The sequence below is a fragment of the Pelophylax lessonae genome (genome assembly GCF_965119305.1).
Source record: "Pelophylax lessonae genome assembly, chromosome: 4".
In the NCBI taxonomy this organism is placed as follows: domain Eukaryota; kingdom Metazoa; phylum Chordata; class Amphibia; order Anura; family Ranidae; genus Pelophylax; species Pelophylax lessonae.
In genome coordinates, this window is record NC_138771.1 from 372,054,577 (window position 1) to 372,080,669 (window position 26,093).

The following is a 26,093-nucleotide window of genomic DNA, read 5'->3' on the forward strand; positions in this document are numbered from 1 at the left end:
CAATATATTTAATTTGCTGTTTTACTGACCATTAAGTTATGTGTCACTATTGGATATGCTTACTTCAAGTAGTTCCGATGTCCCGCAACTTTGATAATTGTAAGGAGGGCATCCGTTGCATGATCCAATCAGTGTGCAGTGTCAGAGACCTGATGGTCTCTTAATGCGAGGCATCCCTTATAGACTCCACCCCAACCGAGGAAGTCGATGCTGTGAGAGCCCCAACATAACGCATATAGGGGGCGGAGCCTGCATGCCGATCGTCACATTCCTTCCTGCTTCCTGCTTGTACGAGACAGCTTGTTTATGCACACACTGCTGAGTGCTGTTAAATGTAAGTGTGGCCATTTACTAATAAAACTACTTTAATGGTATATACAGAGAGCACTAGATTTCTTTTCCTTTATCCCTTATGTACTGGGTCACCTGAGACTATAAAAGGAACTTCGGATCCCCTTCCCTGTGAATTAAACTTTTTAACCCCCTAGTGAGGGTTAAAGCTGTTGTAGACTCAGGGTGATTCTTGGGTCTATGAATAAGGTGAGATGCCACGGTTGTTGGTGAAGGGATCTCTGACACACTCAAGGAGGTGTTTTTTTTATCTATTGAAATATGGGATTTATTTGATGGACTTTGCTCTCAGTCACCTGATTTTTGCACATTTATGATTTGTATTTGTTTAAGAACAGCACTAATGTTTTAGACAGTGTGTTTTTCTTTATATATTTAATATTTTGTATACATTTATCCTTTATGTGTGCACGTATATATTTATCTGGCGCAACACTGTATTTGGTAGTACATATATGAACACCACCCTTTGACTATATCAAAAGATCTGAACTCTGATATCTCCCCCTATGGTGACTTCCTTTCCTATTTTTCCTCTCTCTCTTCCATCCCTCTCTCCTCTTTCTCCCCCCTCCTTTCTTTTTTTTTACATGGTTCCCCTTGTCTGTTAATTTGATTGGGCTTCCCTGCTCTACTCTCCTCTAGTTGACTATCCCTCATGGGTCTGGATGGGTTTAGTAGGTTCCCCTCATGAATATAACCTACCCCCGCAAGAGGCTCTGGGAAATGGGACGGATCTGGGAGGGTTTATACCCTGAAAAGGTCCTCTTTCCAGCACTAGGAGGCTCCTGATGAACATTTAAGTAAGGCTGTTCTCTCTTGTTTTTTTTTTTTTTTTTTTTTTTTTTTTTTTTTTAGCTTTTTTGGCTGTTCTGCATTCGGGTTGGTAGTGACTCTTTGGACCATATGTTTCGCAACCAATTTTTGGTGCACGGTTCCTCTGATTCCTCCCCGACCCTTGACAGTGGGGTCTGGGCAAAAACAGGACCTCATAGCCATGTTTGATGTGTTCTCTATATTTAGGCTTTTCTCCCCATGGGACAGTAGTTCGGCCAGTAGAAACCATTTGTACTACTCTAAAACTGCCTTTTGTTTGTCTCTTCCCTGTTCATTGACTTTCTGGTGCTATTTTCATGTATGTTTTTGTTAATCTTCAATAAAAAAGATTGAAAATAAATAGCAGGACATTTGATAGTTTACATGTGTTTAGACACTCACCTGACCAGTAGGGAATAGCAGAAGTAAGCACAGCAGTGGAACATATATACAGAGCTTGTAGCAGACTAGCAAAATCAAGCTTAGCTGGAGCACAAAGGGCCTGGTGCCAGCATCACCAGCGCATCACCTGTCTGGGGAGTACGTATCTTACCAATCTATGACAGTCTGACTAGGGCAGTCCTCCAGTACATTGTAGTGAATGGCCAGTTCCCGAGTGTCAGTTGAGACAGGTACCAGCTAGCGTGCAATGTCTTAGCTACCTGTGGATTTTATGTCCTCCTGTCCCCATCCACTAATGTGCCCGGTGGCTATGGATGGGATTGTGCATGCGCACAGGAGCTTCTGGGCATGATGACATCACCTCAACATGTTTCGCCTGCCATTGAGCGATGGCTTCCTCGTTGGCGGGTGAAACCTGTTGGTGCTTTGCTTAGAGAGACTAATTGCTCTTCTTACTTACACTGGAAGCACTTTACATTTATTTAAATGTCACTAAAAACACCTTAAATCACTTGGTGGACTTTGGAATAATTTCTTGGACTTTTCATACACATGTACTGAATTTTTATTAGTTATTTCTCATTTCACTTTTTTTTTTCTTTTAGTTTTATTGTAGTTATTATTATTGGTGCACTCTCAGTTTATTGGATGAATTTATGCTTTTATTTATTTATATTGGCTTTATAAAGATATGCACACTCATTTTTCATGTAGACCCTTAAGAAAATGCATTACATAACAACACTGCCCCACCTCTCCACCTCATTTAATCACATAATGCTTTATTCTGTATATATTCTGAAAATGAAAAGAATCCCCTGAATGTTGCCTATGATGATTAGCTGACCTCCTGTATTTACAATACATTAGGCCAGCTGCTATGCATGAGAAGCAAGTGGAGATCACTAAAGTAGCAGTACCTACTTCTGTGATTTCCAGCTTCCAGGGGCATAGGACAGATATAGTATATACATAGTTACATTGCTCCAAGCTGGACCAATATAACTAAGTGAAAATATCCCATGCTTGGATTTCATCTTCAAAAGGTCCCTTAGTGCAAAGAGTGTTCTTTTGTGCTACTGAAGGAGATTGTTGGGTGATTGTTGAATTACTCTAATGATGATCTTTAATAGAAAAATCACAAAAAAAATCTTCTATATGAAAGAATTGTAATGAGATTTAATTGCTAATACATTCTAACCGTGAAATAATTGTGGCATGGTGCAATCATGAGACATCGCTTACTCATTTTAAAATCTCAAAATAAATCAGCTTACATTAAAATAATGTGCTAAAAACATGATACTTTAGTAGCTCAAATAAGCTTTAAAAATTAGAATAAACTGCATATTCCAAAACTATGTGTTTCAGTGTGTAGTGTAAAATAAATGTGTAAATGACGAGGCTGCAGATAAATACACATCCTATAAATAAATGTACATTGTATTTGAACTGTATATTAAGATGTTTGCCTGGAGTTCTACTCTAAGTTATAATGGGCATCAGCAAATCTTTGTAAGAGTTTTCATTAAACAAATAGGAAAATGAAAAGAAATACAATACTTCCAGGCATGCTCTATAATTGAATGTGCCATTCGACATAACAGCCTTGAATATAAGAAAAGGAAGATAACCACACTACATGTTAATAATAACACTGTGTTCTTGAGCACACATTTCCATAAGATAATAGCATTAAGTTGTACCTCTCATCAACAGAGGTATCGTTTTAAACTTAGAAATACTGAATTCCAACAAAAGACAACCTTCAACCCACAAGCATGCCTATACCAGGTACTGTGCATACTTTTTAACATGACATTAAAAAGCCATTCAAACACATTTGTGACACATGATTTAGAATATTTTCTATATAAAACAAAAAAAACAAAAAAACATTTCTTCATTGAACCTAGCACCAATGTTAATGCTATAGTATAACAATAATGAACATAAAAAATAGAATTATTAATAATTATAATAACATAATATAATAAAAATAATGTCATTAAAAAACATTTAGGCTGGGTTCTCACGCATGCATGTGCAATCAATGTGATTTTGAAGCACGTTTTGCGTTTTTTCATGCACATTTTCTATGTGTTTTAATTTGGGTATTTTTCAGGACGTGCTGGTGCTGCTTGGAGAAGGTATCTGTTGTCTTGCAAAAACACAGTCTATCGAGACTATCGAGTGAAAAATGCCCCATGCTGCATGTAAAAAATTCCCTGCACCTTTCCAAAAAAACAAACAAACACATATTGCAGAAAACTGCTTACTGTTGGTAGGACCTATAGGAAATAAGGTTAAATGGATTGTAATGTGTCTCTGTGAAAATGTACTAAAACATGCATAGCTGTGAGCCTAGCCTACCAGCCTTATGTAATTTTATTGTACTGGGGATCTTACATTAAAGAACATCTATTTATTTAAAAAACTTTTTTTTTCAGTAACATTAATTTATTTTATACTAATCTTTATCGTTATACATATTTTACGAAAATGAATAATGCTTGTAAGAAGTTCACATTTACAAGCTCATGCACTCTATATTATAGACTATAACATCTCTTTCCTCAGCACACATATTATAAATAGAGTTGAGCGAACACCTGGATATCCATGTTCGGCGGGTTCGGCCGAACTTGAAAAAAAAAAACGGGTTCGTGAACCGGACTTAACCCGGACTTTGCCCCCATCCTGAACCATATTGAAGTCAATGGAGACCCAAACTTTTGAGCACCAAAATGTCTCTAAAACAAACATGGAAAGGGCTAGAGGGCTGTAAATGGCAGCAAAATCATCTTAAGAGCATGGCAAGTGCTCTGCAAACAAATGTGGATAGGGAAATAACTTAAAATAACATAAAAAACAGAAAAATAAAAAATAATCATCTTGAATGATGTAGGAGGAAGACGAGGCCCATATGGAGTAGGAGGTTGAGGTGGCGGTGGATATGGCGGTGTAGGTGGAAGCGGCGGTGGCAGTGGAGGAGGAGGACGAGGTAGCCAACACTGGTTTTGTTTTTTAATTATAAAAAAGAGTAAGAAAGATCAAATCCAGCAATGGCTGGGTAAAGCCGGTATACATGTCTATTCTGCACAAGGCACGGACAAGTCCTGAGGGATCCATGCCTGGTTAATTTTAATGAATGTGAGCTTGTACACATTGGCTCTGGACAGGCGGCTGCGCTTGTCTGTGATAACGCCCCCCAGCCGTGCTAAATACCCGTTCAGATAATACACTGGCTGCAGGGCAGGCCAGCACCTCCAAGGTGTAAAGGGAAAGCTCAGGCCATGTGCCCAACTTGGAGACCCAAAAGTTGAAGGGGGCAGACCCGTCATTCAGTACGTCTAGGCGTGTGCACACATACTGCTCCACCATGTTAGTGAAATGCTGCCTCCTGCTAAGACGTTCCATATCAGCTGCTGGTACAGCTGCTTGTTGTGGCGTGCTGACTAGTGTTGAGCGAACACGGACTGTATTATTCGGGTCCGTACCGGATAATTGGATTTTTGTTACCCGGACACGGACCCGAAAACTTTACTGTATGTTCTGGTTTAAAATCTGTGTTCGGTAATTTTATTTCCTGTTTTGTATGTAATGGCGCGGTTTTAATGGCGGGCTTTCAACAGCCAATCAACAAGCGTTTAACTGGTGTGCCATAGAAGCCATCACAGCCATGCCTACTAATGGCATGGCTGGGATTGGCCAGCTGAAACAGAGTGCTGTTCTAATCTGCTATTTAAAAATTACAAATTTAAAGGGGAATTTTTTTTTTTTCCCTTCATAGCCTGCTGCTGACCGTGACATAAAACATAAGACACTGCTGTGTTCACATGTGCTATTGAAAAATCACCAATTTTATATACTTTTTTCTATTCCGCTATTCAATATACACCCTTTTTGGGGTGAAAAAAAATTAATTGCAGCATAGTCTGTATCGGTATGTGTGAGATACACCTTTTTATATACTTTTTTCTATTCTGCTATTCAATATACACCCTTTTGGGGTAAAAAAAATTTAATTGCGGCATAGTCTGTATCGGTACGTGTGAGATACACCTTTTTATATACTTTTTTCTATTCCGCTATTCAATATACACCCTTTCGGGGTGAAAAAAATTAAATTGCGGCATAGTCTGTATCGGTACGTGTGAGATACACCTTTTAAATTTGTTTGGCGCATCTTCCACCGCCGAGGATTGCAGGGCGCTTCAGTTTGCCTCCTGTTCCGAACTCCTCCTACTCCTCTTGTTCATCCTCATCCTGCCTTTAGGGTACAAAAAGTTGTAATCGGGGGCCTAGTCTGTGTTTGTACGTGTGAGATACACCGTTTTATAAAATGTTTTCTATTCCGCTATTCAATATACACCCTTTTGGGGTAAAAAAAATTAAATTGCGGCATAGTCTGTATCGGTACATGTGAGATACACCTTTTTATATACTTTTTTCTAATCCGCTATTCAATATACACCCTTTTGGGGTGAAAAAAATTAAATTGCGGCATAGTCTGTATCGGTACGTGTGAGATACACCTTTTAAATTTGTTTGGCGCATCTTCCACTGCCGAGGATTGCAGGGTGCTTCAGTTTGCCTCCTGTTCCGAACTCCTCCTACTCCTCTTACTCATCCTCCCTTTAGGGTACAAAAAATTGTAATCGGGGCATAGTCTGTGTTTGTACGTGTGAGATACACCGTTTTATATACTTTTTTCTATTCCACTATTCAATATACACCCTTTTGGGGTGAAAAAAATAAAATTACGGCATAGTCTGTATCGGTACGTGTGAGATACACCTTTTAAAATTGTTTGGCGCATCTCCTTCCACCGCCAAGGATTGCAGGGCGCTTCAGTTTGCCTCCTGTTCCGAACTCCTCCTACTCCTCTTCCTCATCCTCCCTTTAGGGTACAAAAAATTGTAATCGGGGCATAGTCTGTGTTTGTACATGTGAGATACTCCGTTTTATATCCTTTTTTCTATTCCGCTATTCAATATACACCCTTTCGGGGTGAAAAAAATTAAATTGCGGCATAGTCTGTATCGGTATGTGTGAGATACACCTTTTAGATTTGTTTGGCGCATCTCCTTCCACCGCTGAGGATTGCAGGGCGCTTCAGTTTGCCTCCTGTTCCGCACTCCTCCTACTCCTCTTCCTCATCCTCCCTTTAGGGTACAAAAAATTGTAATCAGGGCCTAGTCTGTGTTTGTTTGTGTGAGATACACCGTTTTATATCCTTTTTCTATTCTGCTATTCAATATACACCCCTTTGGGGTGAAAAAAATTAAATTGTGGCATAGTCTGTATCGGTACGTGTGAGATACACCTTTTAAATTTGTTTGGCGCATCTCCTTCCACCGCCGAGGATTGCAGGGCGCTTCAGTTTGCCTCCTGTTCTGAACTCCTCCTACTCCTCTTCCTCTTCCTCATCCTCCCTTTAGGGTACAAAAAATTGTAATCGGGGCCTAGTCTGTGTTTGTACATGTGAGATACTCCGTTTTATATCCTTTTTTCTATTCCGCTATTCAATATACACCCTTTTGGGGTGAAAAAAATTAAATTGCGGCATAGTCTGTATCGGTACGTGTGAGATACACCTTTTAAATTTGTTTGGCGCATCTTCCACCACCGAGGATTGCAGGGCGCTTCAGTTTGCCTCCTGTTCCGAACTCCTCCTACTCCTCTTCCTCATCCTCCCTTTAGGGTACAAAAAATTGTAATCGGGGCCTAGTCTGTGTTTGTACGTGTGAGATACACCGTTTTATATCCTTTTTTCTATTCTGCTATTCAATATACACCCTTTTGGGGTGAAAAAAATTAAATTGCGGCATACTTTGCATATTTGACTGTGAGATACACCCGTTGTATTTGTATACTGTTTTTCTATTCCGCTATTTAATAAACACCCTTTTGGGGTAAAAAAAATTAAATTGCGGCATAGTTTGCATATTTGACTGTGAGATACACCCGTGCGATACTGTTGTTGTTTTGTTCCGCTATTCAATAAACACCTTTCTAGGGCAAGATCATAAATTACAGAAATATGAGGAGAACGTCAAATAGGGGCCATGGCCTGGGTCGTGGTGCTGCTGGTAGAGCTCCTGTTGCAAGGAGAGGACGTGGTCGATCTGTGCCAGCTACACACACAAGTGAAACACCTTCCTCAAGTGTGAGTAGGCGACAGAACCTGCAGCAGTATTTGGTAGGGCATCATGCGCCTCTACAAGTCTTGAGGAAAGAACAAGTACAGGCGATAGTAGATTGGGTTGCTGACAGTGCCTCCAGTTCCTTCACATTGTCTCCCACCCAGTCTACTGCAGAAAGGTCAGAGTTGGCACCTGCAGCCGATGTCCAACCGTCTTTCACCTCACCCCCTTGCAAATCAGGCAAGCAGTCTGAGCCCCAAGTCATGCAGCAGTCTCTTATTCTTTTTGATGACTCTGTCAGCAGGGTTTCCCAGGGCCATCCACCTAGCCCTGCCCCAGAAGTGGAAGAGATTGAGTGCAGCGATGCCCAACCACTTATTTCTCAAGATGAGTACATGGAAGGACCATCGCAGCACGTCTCCAATGACGACGAAACGCAGGTGCCAACTGCTGCGGCACTCAGAATTGTGGAGACCGACAAGGAGGGCAGGGGTGAAGACTGGGTGGAAGATGATGTGGAGGACGATGAGGTCCTCGACCCCACATGGAATGAAGGTCATGTAGTTGACCTGAGTAGTTTGGAGGAAGAGGCAGTGGTCCCACAGAGCCACCAGCACAGCAGAAGAGGGAGCAGGGTGCAGAAGCGGAGCAGCCGTGCCCTAGACACTACGCCTGCTACTGCCCAACACAGCAAGGGACCAAAGCCAGCTCAAAGGAGTTCTCAAGCGTGGAAGTTCTTCAGACAATGTGCTGATGACAGGACACGAGTGGTTTGCACGCTGTGCAATCAGAGCCTGAAGTGAGGCATAAACCTTCTCAACCTGAGCACAACCTGCATGATCAGGCATCTAAGTGCAAAGCACGAGCTGCAGTGGAGTAGACACCTTCAAAACCAAGAAAGGTCTCTGGCTCCTCCTGCTTCCTCTTCTGCTGCAGTCTCGGCCTCTTCATCCACATCTGTAGTGATACCGGCTCCTGCCACCCTGCAAACAGAGGATCTGTCAGCAAAACCACCACCTGGGTCACCAACCATCTCCACAATGTCCCGTGGAAGCGTTCAGGTTTCCATCTCCGAAACACTTCAGAGGAAGAGGAAGTACCCCCATACCCACCCGCGATCCCTGGCCCTGAATGCCAGCATTTCAAAATTCTTGGCCTTTGAAATGCTGTCATTCCATCTGGTGGAGACGCACAGTTTTAAAAGCCTTATGTCGGTGGCTGTCCCACAGTACGTCGTGCCCAGCCGCCACTACTTTTCCAGGCAAGCCATCCTTTCCCTGCACAACCAAGTGGGGGAAAAAATAAGGTGTGCACTGCGCAACGCCATCTGTGGCAAGGTCCACCTAACTACCGATACGTGGACCAGTAACATAGAAAAGAAAGAAAAGAGGAGGCGCAAACACCTAGTGCATTACCCGTGGTCAATTTGCAAATTGTTTAATAAAAAATGCCAAATGCATACTCACAGACGTAGAGTTAAAAACATGTTATAAGAATCCACCATGTGTGAACTGGGACACGTCCTTCAGTCAGGACCGCTAACGCGTTTCGGGGGTCATTGGAGTTCCCTGCCTGAGGAGAGCAGCACGCCAGTCTTCCCATTCGGAGTGAGCGCTGGGCTGAATTTTTGTACGTGGACCAGTAAGCACGGTCAGGGGCGTTATATCTCCCTAATGGCACACTAGGTAAATGCAGTGGCGGCTGGGCCTGAGGCGGATAGCAATTTGGCGCATGTCCTTCCACCACCGAGGATTGCAGGGCGCTTCAGTTTGCCTCCTGTTCCTAACTCCTCCTACTCCGCTTCCTCATCCTCTACCGCCTCCTCATCCGGACAGCGTAACACCTTCACCACCAACTTCAGCACAGCCAGGGGTAAACGACAGCAGGCAGTTTTAAAACTTGCCTGTTTGGGGGAAAAACCACACACCGCGCAGGAGTTGTGGAGGAGCATGAAACAGCAGACAAATGAGTGGTTGCTGCCAGCGAGCCTCAAGCCCGGCCTGGTGGTGTGCGATAACGGGCGAAATCTCATAGCAGCTCTGGGCCTAGCCGGTTAGACGCACATCCCTTGCCTGGCGCATGTGCTGAATTTGGTGGTGCAGAGGTTCCTTAAAAATTACCCCGATATGTCAGAGCTGCTGCAGAAAGTGCGGGCCGTCTGTGCGCACTTTTGGCGTTCTCACCCTGCTGCTGCTCGCCTGTCAGCGCTGCAGCATAACTTCGGCCTTCCCGCTCACCGCCTCATATGTGACGTGCCCACAAGGTGTAACTCCACTTTGCACATGCTGGAAAGACTGTGCGAGCAGCAGCAGGCCATAGTGGAGTTTCAGCTGCAGCACACACGTGTGAGTCGCTCTGCGGAACAGCACCACTTCACCACCAATAACTGGGCCTCCATGCGAGACCTGTGTGCCTTGTTGCGCTGTTTTGAGTACTCCACCAACATGGCCAGTGCCGATGACGCCGTTGTCAGCTTAACTATCCCACTTCTATGCCTCCTTCAAAAAATGATTTGGGCGATGTTGGAAGAGGATGTGACACAGGAGGAGGAGGAGGAAGAGGGATCATTTCCAAGGCTTTCAGGGCAGTCATTCACAAGTGGCTCCGAGGGTGGTTTCCTGCACCCACAAACGCCAGGTACACAATTGTCCAGCAGGGGCACAGTTCTGGAGGAAGAGGAGAATGAGGAGGAGGAGATGGAGGAGGAGATGGAACCATGTTCACAGCAGGGTGGCACCCAGGCCAGCTCATGGCCATCACTGGTGCATGGCTGGGGGGATACAGAGGACACAGACGATACACCTCCCACAGAGGACAGCCTTTCGTTGCCTCTGGGCAGCCTGGCACACATGAGCGATTACATGCTGCAGTGTCTCCACAACGACCGCCGAGTTGCCCACATTCTAACTTGTGCTGATTACTGGGTGGCCACGCTGCTGGATCCCTGTTACAAGGACAACGTACCATCCTTAATTCACTCACTGGAGCGTGATCGCAAGATGCGCGAGTACAAGCGCACGCTGGTAGACGCGATGCTGCTGGCATTCCCACCTGACAGCGGGGCCACAGTGGAAGCACAAGGCCAAGGCAGAGGAGGAGGAGGAGGAGGAAGAGGTCGCCAACGCAACCAGGGCACCGCCAGCACCTCAGAAGGCAGGGTTAGCATGGCCGAAATGTGGAAAAGCTTTTTCAGCACGCCACAACAAACAGCAGCACCAGCAGCTCATATGGAACGTCTTAGCAGGAGGCAGCATTTCACCAACATGGTGGAGCAGTATGTGTGCACACGCCTACATGTAGTGAATGACCGGTCTGCCCCCTTCAACTTCTGGGTCTCCAAATTGGGCACATGGCCTGAGCTTGCCCTTTACGCCTTGGAGGTGCTGGCGTGCCCTGCAGCCAGTGTATTATCTGAACGTGTATTTAGCACGGCTGGGGGCGTTATCACAGACAAGCGCAGCCGCCTGTCCAGAGACAATGTGGACAAGCTCACAATCATTAAAATGAACCAGGCATGGATCCCACGGGACTTTTCCGTACCTTGTGCAGAATAGAGATGGATACCGACCTTACCCAGCCATTGTTATATTTTTGATCTTTCTCACTCTTTTGGGGTGTACCCTAATTTAAAATGACAAAAAAAAGCAGTGTTTGCTACCTCGTCCCTCTCCACCACCGCTTCCACCTACACCGCCACATCCACCGCCACCTCAACCTCCCTCCTACATATGGGCCTCGTCCTTCACAGATGAAGAAAATTGTTTTATTTTTCTGTTTGTTTTGTTGTTTTAAGTTATTTCCCTATCCACATTTGTTTGCAGAGCACTTGCCATGCTCTTAACTACATTTTGCTGCCATTTGCAGCACTCTAGCCCTTTCCATTGTTTTTTTAAAGCCATTTTAGTGCCTGAAAGTTCGGGTCCCCATTGACTTCAATGGGGTTCGGTGTCCGGGTAAAGTTCGGAAAAAGTCCGGGTCAAGGACCCGGACTTTTTTTTCAAGTTTGGCCGAAACCCGCCGAACACGACATCCACGTGTCCGCTCAACTCTAGTGCTGACAAAGCTTTTCCACATTTCAGCCATGCTAACCCTGCCTTCTGAGGTCCTGGCGGTGCCCTGGCAGCGTTGATGACCTCTTCCTCCACCTCCCCTGCCCTGGCCTTGTGCTTCCAATGTGCCCACGCTGTCAGGTGGGAATGCCACCAGCAGCGCATTTACCAGCATGCGCTTGTACTCGCGCATCTTCTGATCATGCTCCAGTGAGGGAATTAAGGACGGTATGTTGTCCTTGTAATGGGGATCCAGCAGGGTGGCCACCCAGTAATCAGCACAAGTTACTATGTGGGAAACTCGGCGGTCATTGCAGAGACACTGCAGCATGTAATCACTCATGTGTGCCAGGCTGCCCAGAGGCAACAAAAAGCTGTCCTCTGTGGGAGGTGTATCCTCTGTGTCCTCCGTATCCCCCCAGCCACGCACCAGTGATGGCCATGAGCTGGCCTGGGTGCCACCCTGCTGTGAACATGGTTCCATATCCTCCTCCATCTCCTCCTCCTCACCCTCGTCATCCTCCAGAACTGTGCCCCTGCTGGACAATTGTGTCCCTGGCGTTTGCGTGTGCAGGAACCCACCCTCGGAGCCACTTGTGAATGACTGCCCTGAAAGCCTTGGAAATGTTACCTCTTCATCCTCCTCCTCCTCATTCTGTACCACATCCTCTTCCATCATCGCCAGAAGTGTTTTTTCAAGAAGGCATAGAAGTGGGATAGTTAGGCTGAGAAGGGCATCATCGGCACTGGCCATGTTGCTGGAGTACTCGAAACAGCACAACAAGGCACACAGGTCTCGCATGGTGGCCCAGTTATTGGTGGTGAAGTGGTGCTGTTCCGCAGAGCGACTCATGCGTGCGTGCTGCAGCTGAAACTCCTCTATGGCCTGCTGCTGCTCGCACAGTCTGGCCAGCATGTGCAAGGTGGAGTTCCACCTTGTGGGCACGTCACATATGAGGCGGTGAGCGGGAAGGCCGAAGTTACGCTGCAGCGCTGACAGGCGAGCAGCAGCAGGGTGAGAACGCCGAAAGTGCGCACAGACGGCCCGCACTTTCTGCAGCAGCTCTGACATATCGGGGTCATTTCTAAGGAACCTCTGCACCACCAAATTCAGCACATGCGCCAAACAAGGGATGTGTGTCAAACCGGCTAGGCCCAGAGCTGCTACGAGATTTCGCCCATTATCGCACACCACCAGACCGGGCTTGAGGCTCACTGGCACCAACCACTCATCGGTCTGCTGTTCAATGCCCCTCCACAACTCCTGCGCGGTGTGTGGTTTTTCACCCAAACAGGCAAGTTTTAAAACTGCCTGCTGTCGTTTACCCCTGGCTGTGCTAAAGTTGGTGGTGAAGGTGTTACGCTGACCAGAAGAGGAGGCGGTAGAGGTTGAGGAAACGGAGTAGGAGGAGTTAGGAACAGGAGGCAAACTGAAGCGCCCTGCATATAATGTATCTCAAACCATGTGAGGTAGTGATTGCCACCATCCCATAATTATGCAAGAATTATAGAAAAATTTCTCCTCTAGGTGGGATTTTGTAGGCAATAGAAATGAAAGATAATATAAAACCCATCAAAATTTTTATTAAACAAATTCACAGAAAACAAATATTAAAAAGTGGTGGAGCAAAAAGGCTCCTGATAATACAATAGTTACAACCGATGACATAATGCAATAAACCCCAAGTGGAGGGAAGATCCAACACGTTTCAAAATGTGATCTGAACTATTAGTTCTATTCTTCATCAGGGACTATTCCCAACTCTATAATGGAGAAATGACAATAGTTACATGAATCATGTATCTACATACAGACATGTGAGGTTACAATACAAACATATGCAGATGTTATACTACCACTGACCACTAGGGGAGAAATCCAAATAACATCCTTCCTCCAATAAAACAGTATAGAAATGCTTAGCCAGAAAGCATGTGTCTCCAGAAAATTCTAGGTCATCATCAGCCGGATTGATCCCATATTTTCCTGTAGGACCGCGGGATACAAGAAATAGAGTCCCAAAAGGAAGGGCGATAACCACTGTATGAATAAATAAGAAATATAAGTATATTAGTTATAAGACATTAGTAGGCATGGCTGTGATGGCTTCTAGGGCACACTAGTTAAACGCTTGCTGATTGACTGCCTTGCACCTGTTGAAACCGCGCCATTAAAACCGCACCAAAACATCAAATAACATTACCGAACAACGGACAGTACCCAAACATACAGTGAAATGTTCGGGTCCAGGTCCGGGTTCCGAATACCCAAAAGTTGGGTACGAACACGAACAATACAGTCTGGGTTCGCTCAACCCTAATTATAAATCAACAAGAAAACACAATGTATTATCAACTCCTTTGGTAAATAAGCCTCAGTGCAAAGGCAAGTATAGCATTAAAAAAAAAGATAGCATGTGTGCATCACACATCACTACCACAGATATTCAAGACTAGTATCCCACCCTTGTCCATGGTTACAGATGCACCCTGGAAAATACAAAAACCAAGTACCATGTATGGTACCAATGTAATATTCGCCCACTTACCAGTCTTTACATGTGTTGACTAAATAAATTTCCTTTTTTTACTTTATTTTCCCTGGTGATCCTGCTAGTAACACAGTGAGGTGACAAGACTCACTCCTTGCACTGTCTCTATGGAGGAACGGTTGTTAGGTCTATGAATACCCCTCATCATACTGCACTCCTCCATAATAGTTGTTTTATAATAGATTTATAATCTAAACACAGGTCCTAACAATACTGCAGGGTGTACAGTACACAGGAAAGCATTGGATTTCTGGCAGGATCAACAGGTATTTTTTGAACTTATTGAACAAATATAACTAAAACTTTTAATTATATATTAAAACAAAAGAAAAAGGGGAAAATAGAAATGTGTTAGGATTTGAATATAATTTAATGTGCTTGGATTTACATATTTAATGTAGACACAGATTAAACTTTGCAGCTATTACAAAAATCAAGTACCATACATATTTAGTTCTATGTCAATTTCCAGAGTGTTCAGACATAGATTTATTATGCTACTTTTATTAGATGATAATTCCTCTTTATTGTTAGCTTTTACCAACCAAATAAATAATCTATTAATCAAGGGAAATGTGTAGGGCCTTGCGGAATATGAAATGTAGAAGCAGTCCTCTCTATTGACCTCACCATTTTTCTAAATAAAATCCACTCTAGTAGTTTGCACTTAATGACACTATAGCAGACATGAAAACTGACAATAATACGAGTCAACAAAAAACATTGAAATACATGTGAAGCCAGGTGTTCTGCTGGATGTGTGCAGCTCTCCTCTCCTCCTTCCACTGTGCAGAGACAACACAGGTGGTGGAGCAGGTAGTGCTTTCTGTGCCCAGTCTCATCTTTGACTTCCCTGCCACTGTAAGTTGAAACAGAATGCCCTGAGCACTCTGTGCCCACTGTCCTCTCTCTTCACTGCTGCTTCTACTGCTGGGATTTGTGTAAATAGAGTGGGTTGTGTGTGTGTACTGCAGCTGACACTCACCCTTCGCTTCACTTTCCTGCACTAACCCCTCACTTCCCTGATGTGTGAGCATTAGAGCAGTTCTGTGTAAAACCCTCCGCTCGCACCTTTCCCCCCTCCCTCCTGGCAACAGATGATCTGAGACAATCAGGACACAGAACTTGCTATGTCACCATGGATTCTGGAAAATGTAGTCCTTAATGGGGCACTGCACAATACAAGTCAATGGAGGCTAATAGAGCTGCAGACATTAATACCCAGTATTATTTGTACAACAGAGCAGGAGAGACATAACTTTTTCTGGACAGTTCTGGAGAGATTTGAGTATTTCCAGCCATACAGGTTTATGGTCCTGACTGGGACTGTGCAGAGACCATGTGCCATCTCAGATAAGTGCACGAAACAGAGAGTGCAGACCTGTTACCTTTGCTGAGCCAATGCAGAGATTAGATGCCATTGCTATGTCCATTAGAACCTTATGACTGAGTCACAGAGAAATCGTCTGCTGAGCTGGGACAGGACCTGGAAGGATCAATCGTGTCATGAGTGTTTTACAGTCAGGGAGAACCAGCAAGGACCAGAGCTGAGAGCCTGAGCCTTGTGATTATCTGTTTGGGAGGACTGTGTCACTGGGTCCAGGGTATCTGAGGACAACAGACCACCAAAGGATCTGGACCAGATTCCTGTGTACCAGGAGGGGTGAGCTGAATCATCTGTGCTAATCTCAAAACTGACGTGGTTAATGCGATAGAGACAGTTCTACATTTAGAAGTCCATCAGCCATCCATTACACACTCTTAAAGGGACAGCCTAATATGCACCACCTTACAGAAGGGCCACATGTTACTTTATAGCCATCTCCAGGTGTACTCCTTTGTTACGAATGCATAGTGTACACACAAGGACCCTTATTTTTAGGTTAGTTGATGCTGATACCCTGTTTGCCCCAGTTATAATTTGTTTTAGCATCACTACAGTTCAGTTGATTATTATGGGTTAGGGTTCACATTATCTGGTACATCATATTAAACCTGTTCAATTGCTGTTATTGATTCATGCATTGTTTAACTGCATTGCCATTATACATCCTTTCAGTCTACCGCCAAGTTTATTGTGGCCTATTTTCTTTGCAATATTATAAAGTGGTAGCTTACTGATGTTTAAATTACACAGGTATTTCAGTGGGGACTGAGCAGCTCAAAAAGTCGTGGCAGAACAGAGAACCCATCATATCAAGCGGCTCTTGTGGGGGTAAGTGATACACGTGCAAAAGTTATCTGTTTTTCATACAATTTGATCAAAGCTTTTGTATGTATATCGAAAAATATTTTTGGAATAGAGTAAGGAAAGGGTTAAAACCATTGACAGGTAATTTTCATATTTATTTATTTTGATCTATGCATACAATTAAGGAAATATACCTCACTTCCTGTCTAAGATATTCACCAGGAAGTTAGAAGTAACAACAAAGTGAGGGGAATCCCCTCTAAGACATTTCGCCAAAACAGGTGTCCTTATTTGAAGATTTACATTTACCTCTAGAATTTTGCCTTTCTCCTCACTTTATTTCTTGAAGACATGATCAGCAATAAAAGCTTGGCACAGAGTCTAACCCTACTATATCCAAAACTAAAATAAATCTTTACTGAAATATACACTTTATATACTTGAATTTTCTTTGTTTGATCTTATAGACACTTTGATACTGAATGGACAATAGTAGTAGTAAATACAAAAAGGAGGAGTTACTGTTGCTCTCATTCTTCTAACAATACTTGCCCTCCTTGCTAATAGGTTTGCCCCACTATTTAGGGCTACCACTGAAACACTGTGTCTGAGACAATTTTTTACAGTCACCCCACAGTTGCATCTCCCCTCTCCTCTGATGTAATGACTGTTCCCTTGCATGATTTAAAATAGCAGAGCCTTTGTGCATTGTATGGAGCAGCAGTGAGTTTTCCTGATAGCTATTATTTTTCATGTATTAATGAAAATGGCTATTGAGATTGCTCAGCAGTAACAGTAAGTGTTCCTTTTGTATATGTATTACTGCTACTGTCCCTTTAATGTCATAGGTGGGGACTTGCATATTTATCCACTTCATATTGTAAGCAACCAATCCCTTGTCATTTTTAGCATTTAAAGAATAAGTACTAACTTTTCTATGCTGCTTATGGGGTTTACAATCTAAAATATCTAGCTTATATGCATATATATGTATACTAGGGCTAATTTAGATAAGATTGAATTAACCTTGGAGTAAGGATGAGCCAATAGTTCACACAGAACATTTGACCATTCAGTGCCATGTTGGCAGGAGAGGAGCATCATATACAGAAGCAATATTTCTATTGCTTCTTTATATGAAATCTTCTCATGGTCAGTGGGCCTTGTGCACCTGCTGGGTCCCTCGAAGCTGCTGCCATCATTGGCAGACAGGCTTACATGGCAAGGAATCCCTGTCAACAAGAGCAAAGGGGCAGGGGCAGGGGCAGAAATAGCAATGACATCATTGTCTAAATATAGTCACTGACTGTATTTGGACAATTATATTTACCAAATATGTCCATGATCATATTTGGACAATTATGTCACCAGTATCACTGCCTCTTCACTTACATAGTTAATGACAGTTCAGGGACCTGTCAGTCAACTAATAGTACAATCGTAGTCAATTGTGTTTGTCAAGTCCATTGGATTTTTAACTTTGTCAAGTTGGTGGGCTGTGGGCATTATAATTAAAGATGGATTTACAGTGAGCGTCATGTTATTGTTAAAGTCTTCTACATTCTGTTAAACACCCAGCCCACAGACCACCACATTCACTGGACCAGGGTTTTCAGGGAAAAGGCCCTTGTCCTCATCAACATGGGGACAAGATGGTTTACCAGGAGGGGCCTTCCTGGCAAGGCACCCCTCATTTTGAGGAAATGTGGCCTGTTATGATTCATGAGGAGGGTTGCACTCATTCCCCCCTTCCCTACTCAGGTTGCATGCTCAGAATAGGGGTCTGGTATGGATTTTTAGTAGAGGGGGCTCTACACTTTTTGTTCTTCATTCTAGGCTGTGCTACAGAAAAAAAGTTAATTTACAAAGAAAAAATGGCACAGTTTAAAGGGCCTTTTTTTAAAGAAAAAAACAGCACACAGACCCCACCGAAGGAACTTTAAATATTCAGCGAGAGAACTTTGGTGGAGCCTGTGTCCTGTTTAAAACAAGTAATTTAAAACCATTTTTCCTTTGTAAATGTCAGTGCTTTAATAATCACTGTTCCCAGCCAAATAGATTTTTTTACATTTTTTTACATTGGTATATGTTCCCATTTCATTGGGGATCAGGATCTGAATGTTTTTGAAGTTTGCCAAACCCTGTTAGAACTGGAAAGTCATATATCCATTCAAAACAAAACATAAAAGCTATTGTCACCTTAGTAGATTTTGTTATTTTATATAATATTTTAAAACAAGGGAAGTTCTAGATTTTAATGCGTTGTTAATGGTAGTACGTTTGCCCATTTTTTCCCCCATCCACGTGTTTCGATGACGACCTTGAGATTTACAAGCAGCAGAAATTAAAACTTTTTAGGTCAACATGCAATATTTGCAGAATAGCAACAAGCACTTTATAGGTCAGGATGTTATATTTAATAGATATTTTAATGAAATTCAGGACAATTGCTCAAGACCAATACACATTTTATTTAAGAGATATCCAGGTTAGAAGCAAAACAAGTTGCAGTATTGAAATATTGGATTTCAGTTTTTCCTTGAACCTTGTTTGCAATGAAATAACTGAGTATTGGTCTTAATGTGCATTTACATTTATGCTGACATTATTTTACACCAGTGATCTCTAGCTAGTTCCTCTGTATTTTCAGCCTAGGATTTAGGATAATTAAAAAAAAAAAAAGATATAATAAGATATTGAGGAAACATATGGAATTAAAAGCATGTCTTTGTTGAATGTTACCCTAGCTATACTTTTAAAATTAGGCATTAGTTCTAATCATAGTTAACAAGGGCTGTAGTAAATTTTGGTTAGTATTTTCACTAATTTGTATTGTCATTTTTCTTTTCAAATGTAAAACTACATGGGCAATGCTTTGGTAGGGCAGGGGCAACATTTCAGTTCTATTAACATTGTTTTCCACTTATGAATTCACAGAATTCCCAGAACTGGACAAACCTACTTGTGTTTACTGTAAGTAATTGTTAAAGAAATATATTTTATATCACAATAAATGCATGTAATTATCTGTATATGTTCAAAGCAAGCTATTGCCAGTCTTTTATGTTTTTTTGCCTTTATTATGTGCTATGTCTTAAGGAACAAAAAATGCAGTCTGGATCTTTTGTACCCCAGCATTTCTGATGCTTGGGATGCGGTTTTTGGTGACCTTCTGTGTCCTGTAAATTTCTCTTCATTGGTTGGATCAATAGGGCTAGTCAGCTCTGCTGCTGGGTTGTGTGCACAGTGGATTTTGAGCTTGTATTTTATTCCTGGTGTAGCTTAGAAGGTTTTTTTTTTTAGAAATACCAGATGAACCTTAACACTTGTTCAGTTATCTGTCACATACAGTATACTGTTGCTTTTTTGAGTTGCCTGATTCTGTTGCCTGAGCTGTTCTTCATCTTGTGTTCTTGTACTTCTGCCACTTGTCCTGTTGAAGTCTCAAAGCAGAATTAGACTCTGAAAGCCATGCCCAAAAAAAATGGGTAAATGTCTAGTCATCAAATTAAATAGCCATAAGTCCTTACACCAACATTTATATAAAATCCCACGCCAAGTTGCTTCTGCCCCAGTAGTCAATCAGCGCTGATTATGTAGGGGACTCTTAAAAGTCAATTTCAACAAAACCTGATGTTCTGTTACGTATGGTTGATGACAAATTGAACCCCATCCTGGCCTCTTATACATGTCAGAGGCTCCAGGGGGGAATAGTTATTTATCTACCAACATTCCAAATCCACTATAACTGGTACAGTCTATACAAAGATAAATGATAGTGAGACACTACCCTAATAAACTCTTTATAACCTGGAACAAACTGTAAAAACTGGAGCAGCACTAACCAACAAAGACGTCACTAAGTTTTAATGAACTTAAAGCGGAGTTCTGGCCTCAAAATCAACTTTTCACCATTAGCTTACTTTAATGTACCTGAAAAAGAATTGGATTATTATTATCTTTTTTTTATTTACTTACCATGTTTTTAAAGAAAATATACTTACCTTCCTTCCTCTTCCTCCCCCTGTGGCCGCGCCCCGCGCCGTCACTTCCTGCTTGCATTGACTCCTGGGAGATGAGCGTCATCGCTCCCAGGAGTCAATGTGCCTGCACTGGCCCTGCTCGTCACTTCTGGTGCAGGCACGTCATTCCCTGCTAAAAAGCTTCTGGGCATGCCCAGAAGCTGTGCAGGGATGAAGCGCCTGCACCGGAAGTGACGAGCAGGGCCGGTGCAGGGCATTCTGGGACTCCGACGTCACCGAAAAGGACACTGAAGAGGACGCTCCGGCTTCAGCTGCCCCCACCTGAGATGGCAGTGCTGGACAAGACATTTTCAAGGTAAGTATTTCTTCTAAAAGGTAAGTGAAACAGGGGACAGTTCAGAGGCTATCGTTGCTTAAATGCACTAGCCCTGACTGTCCCGGGGTATTTTTATCTAAAAAATGTTTTTCAGGATGGAACTCTGCTTTAATAAACCTATGATGGAGGAATTGCACATTTGATGCACACATCAAGCTGCATTTGTACTGGTTATGATCATCTGTGGCCTAATATTTTGTATGGAATTGTAAATATGTCAACACAACAGACCACTAGTGAGTGCATGAAGTGACAAAATACATTTCTTTTTGAATAAAAAACGCTTTTATTGAGAGGTATAAAAACAATACATCATATAAAAGACATCAAATAGTATGCATGTAGAAGGCTCAGACTCTGAGGTAAAAATTATGTATAAGTCAAATTGAAAAGAAATATAATGACTATGTCTGTACCAGGACTAAACTGCAAAAATACCAGGAACAAACTAAAAGTAGGTGTACAGTATGGGTATTAAAGGACAAACAATAAGAAAGGAAAGGATTGTCCTTATCAATTACATCAGTCAATAACTATTTACCAGTAGACTTCAACAGGAAGACAACATCTCCCATTTATGTTCAAATATAGGCATAGTATCCATAATAGTATAGTGTGTGCGATCCATCACTCTATGTGAAACAGGTGAACCTTGCGCTTATGGTGAATCAATAGTGATAAATATAATAAATACTAAATACAATTAAATATAATGTAATAAATATAGGTGATATAAGTTAGCTGCCTGCTGCAATAAAAAAGTGCAAATGCTTTTTTTGAAAATTGTTGGTCTGTGATTGCAGCGCTGCTATAAAGTGTAAATGTGCATAAATACTCTAAAGTGCCAAAAAGTAGGTATTGCTACCTAAAAAATATTCCATAAAGTGCAATAATGCTGTGCTAAAAGAAATATTTCAATAAAACTTATGTGATATCAATAGACGACAAGTGCAAAAATGATTGCTCTTAAGAGTCCAATATATAAGTCCTTTTTCCAATTTATAAAGTGCTGGTGCTCATCCGTGCTGCTTGTGGGGTCTCCCCCTTTGTATTCTACTTACCACAATGTGGCTTATATCAAGCAGGAAGGAATCTCCATGATGATCCTTGGAGTCATAAATCCTTGCTAGAGATCCATCAGAATCCTTTACCTCTTAGAATGTTCCCAAATGTCCTCATAAAAAGAAAAGGCTTTCCATAGTGAAGACCGTTAAAAACTTCAATTTATTAAAACAAAAGACAATGGGATACTCACAAACATGCTATAACAACAGACATATAGATGTGCACTCGGCTCGGTGGTTAGCTGCTCCCGCAGCGTGCGTTTCACCGACCGGATATCACGTGACAGCCCGCTCGGCCAATGGCTAGACGCGTTTCGCTGTTGAACACAGCGTCATCTGTAGCTCAGATGACGCTGTGTTCAACAGCGAAACGCGTCTAGCCATTGGCCGAGCGGGCTGTCACGTGATGCACATCTATATGTCTGTTGTTATAGCATGTTTGTGAGTATCCCATTGTCTTTTGTTTTAATAAATTGAAGTTTTTAACGGTCTTCACTATGGAAAGCCTTTTCTTTTTATGAGGACATTTGGGAACATTCTAAGAGGTAAAGGATTCTGATGGATCTCTAGCAAGGATTTATGACTCCAAGGATCATCATGGAGATTCCTTCCTGCTTGATATAAGCCACATTGTGGTAAGTAGAATACAAAGGGGGAGACCCCACAAGCAGCACGGATGAGCACCAGCACTTTATAAATTGGAAAAAGGACTTATATATTGGACTCTTAAGAGCAATCATTTTTGCACTTGTCGTCTATTGATATCACATAAGTTTTATTGAAATATTTCTTTTAGCACAGCATTATTGCACTTTATGGAATATTTTTTAGGTAGCAATACCTACTTTTTGGCACTTTAGAGTATTTATGCACATTTACACTTTATAGCAGCGCTGCAATCACAGACCAACGATCCATCACTCTAATAGCTTCCATTCGGTGTAGCATCTGAGACCAGTGAACTGTAGAGGTACAGTATGCCAATTGAGGGCTGTGACCCATAGAATTGCTTTAAAGAAGGTATGAGCAAGTTTTTGATTTGAGTTTGGTATGTCTGGTAAGGAAGCATAGATTAAACACATAGGCATGGTCAGCATTAATTATGTAATTTTGGCCACTTTGGTTGCTGCCTGTTGCCAAAGTGGTTTAGGACCGGGAAGGTCCAGAAAATATGGAGAAATGTGGTTCTATCAGGGTAGCCTCTAAAGCAGGTCTCTGGAACATTAAGAAAGATCATGTGCAACTTATTAAGGGTAACATACCATCTCGTATGGAGCTTCAACACCATTTCCCTGTGCAAAAGGTAATCAAAACTAGGCGCACATCCAATCTATTGTATTATAGTTTCTTATTAAAGGAAAATGAATCAATATGAAATGCACTCACGTGGTACAGCAAGTACTGGGCATATGTCGGTTCCCCTCCGCTGTATGATCTCTTCAGATCCCGCACTGTACCCACTCAGTGTCCATTGACAAGTGAAGCTCCCCTCTGCACCTCTGGCAGATCCTGCACTGGACCCACTCAATGTCCCCTGGAAAGTGAAGATCCCCTCAGGACGAGCGATCCGCTGCACCTCCGGCGTCTCTGCCTAGTGCGCCTGCACCCGACTCCGCTGTCCCCACCGTGAATCCCGCACATACACACAAGAATCCAGGCAGAAGCCGATAACTATGGGGACTGAACAACTCTGGCAGATGGTAGTGGAGGATGGAAACTATGGCCCAGCCCTGGTTGCTATGACAACATGTTTCGGAGGCGTAGCCTCCCTCTTCAGGTCTTCTTAAATCTGTTCACTGCCATTTGAATTTGTTTGATGGGAAATTGTTTGATGGGAATCATAGATAGGCAAGGCCCTAAATTAAAATAGCAATTTTGGCAAAATAGACATCTTTATAGAGGTTACTCTCCCCAACAAAGAAATAGAATGTAAGGAAAGAGCAAATCTAATGCCTAAATATGGAAGAGAACCATTCCAAATATAAAAGCCAAAGGTATCTCTAATACAAGATATCAAGGATTTAGGTAAGTTAACTGGGAGGACTGCACAGTGAGGATTATTTCCTAAATCAGTGAGATCCTGAAAATCCTTCAGAATAGACACTAGGTTTCAAAGGCATACCATTGGGGCTGACAAAAACATTAGTACGTCATCTGTGTACATACTTGATTTAAACTCATGATCTCCCTTTGAATAACCTTTAATATTCGGGTCACTATTTATAGCTCTGGCCCAGGGTTCTATCTCCAAGGTAAAAACCAATGGTGACAGTGGGTAACCCTGCCTTGTACCATGTACAAGTTGGAAATAATCAGAGGAACAACCCAGTTATTTAATTAGTGTACTGGGGTTATGGTATAATGCCTGAAAAACATGCATAAATTCTCTGTGAAACCCAAATTTTGTGAGGATATTTTCCACTGTATGTCCACAAGACACTATAGAATGCCTTGTGTATATCAAGGCTAAGTAATGGAGTTTTGTGTGATATTGGAAGCAAAGCGGGTATTGACTGTGATTTGTCGACTGTAGAGGGAATAAATCCTGTCTGACCAGGTGAGATTAGGGTGGAAATGATGGGCGCTAGGCAATAATCTAACAAATAGACAAATATTTTTAAATTGTTATTGGTAATCAATATAGATCTATAGTTTTGGGGGAGGATATGATCTTTGATATAATTGGGGATGAGTGTCATGTTAGTATACAGGATGTATTCCAGGAGCGTATGACCCTGGAGAATATGGTTATATAGGCCAACTAATCTAGGAACTAAAATACAAGCAAACTTCTTATAGTATGTGGCCATATAACCATCTGGGCCTGAGGCCTTGGGGGGGGGGGGGGGTTCAGGGAAATTATGATGGCAAAAATCTCCTCTTCTGTACAATGAGCATCCAAACTGTGGATTTGTGCCTCTGTTAAGGTTGGAAGTATCAGAGAATCCAACCAAGTTCTGGACTCTGTCAAAGGCCAGGTCATGGGAGGGGACAAAAAGGAATGGTAGTAGGATGTGAACATTTGCAAAACCTCTTTATGATAAGATGCCACGTGCTCTTCATTATTTCGAAGCTTATACACATATGCTGGTTAGAGTGATTGGTGGCATTTTCATGTAAATATGGCCAAAGCAGAATTACTATGGAGAAGGAAACATGTCTTGGACCACGTCAGTGATTTTTCGGTCTGCTCAGATAAAATTGTATCATGAGCTTTCCGTTACTGATTGATTTGTCAAAGTACGTCAGGGGATTGAGATTGACCATTTATATGGTATAATCTATTTAAGTCTCTGGTGAGAGTATTAATCTCTGCCATATAAAGGCATTTTCTAGTGGTGGCCAATTCTATTCAGTGGCCCCACAAAACAACCTTATGTGTTGGCAATAATGAGGTAGGGGAGTATCAAAAGACATTTCTTAAGCTGTTATTTTTATACTCCCACAATAACAGAAATAAAGATTGAGATGGTGAACTGGAAATGTTAGGAAAACCTAAAGGGAACTTATCTTTATCAATGGCAATGAGCATTTAGACATTTTCCTGTCATAGAACGAACCTCTGCACTCTATCTTGTAACTTGGCTAATGGCACCCACATGTTAATGTGTTTTCTGACTTTTACTTGAATTACAGGAGGAAAGGGATTAGGCATACTTAAAGTGCATTGCAGGACTAAATAATAAAAAAAAAAAAAGTAAAACACATGTCGTTCATCTTAGCAATACATGCACATTTCCCCATGTTTTTCCTTTTAGAACCCTGCAAGTGCAGAAAAATACCAGTGAACCTTTCAGAAATGCACTCCACTTGTTGTGGGCTGACAACACACATAATATTTATGGACTGAGAGATTTAAATTCTGCCAGGCTGTCTTCTGTTAAACGACTCGAGCCCTCCCACATCTCTGTTTCAACAAACTTAGGGAATAAATAATTCAGTAATCCATGATAAAAACTGGGAGAGCTAGTTAGGCTCCTTGAGCTGACACAGAATGTGTACACATGTAACAGACCAATAGAGAGCAAATAAGAGTCTTTCTTTGTTAGGGTTAACATTCTCTTTATAGATTCTTAGATGTACAGTACATGCAAACTCAATTCTAGATTGAGATAAAAGTATAAAGCATGGTCCTCTTAATGTTATTTTTTTTTTGGGAA

General features: G+C 42.2%; 1 protein-coding gene across 1 annotated transcript in view; it reads left to right on the plus strand.

Moving 5' to 3' along the window:
* LOC309552665 (teneurin-2-like) overlaps positions 1–19,491 on the plus strand; it is a gene marked incomplete at its 3' end in the record, with an annotated part of 2,116,672 nt that extends 2,097,181 nt beyond the window's left edge. Inside the window, exons 5-6 of the mRNA XM_082253595.1 lie at positions 16,457–16,534; positions 19,448–19,491. Coding sequence (XP_082109721.1) covers positions 16,457–16,534; positions 19,448–19,491 — 122 coding nt within the window. The remainder of the gene's footprint in view (positions 1–16,456; positions 16,535–19,447) is intronic.
* Positions 19,492–26,093: the final 6,602 nt, after the last annotated feature.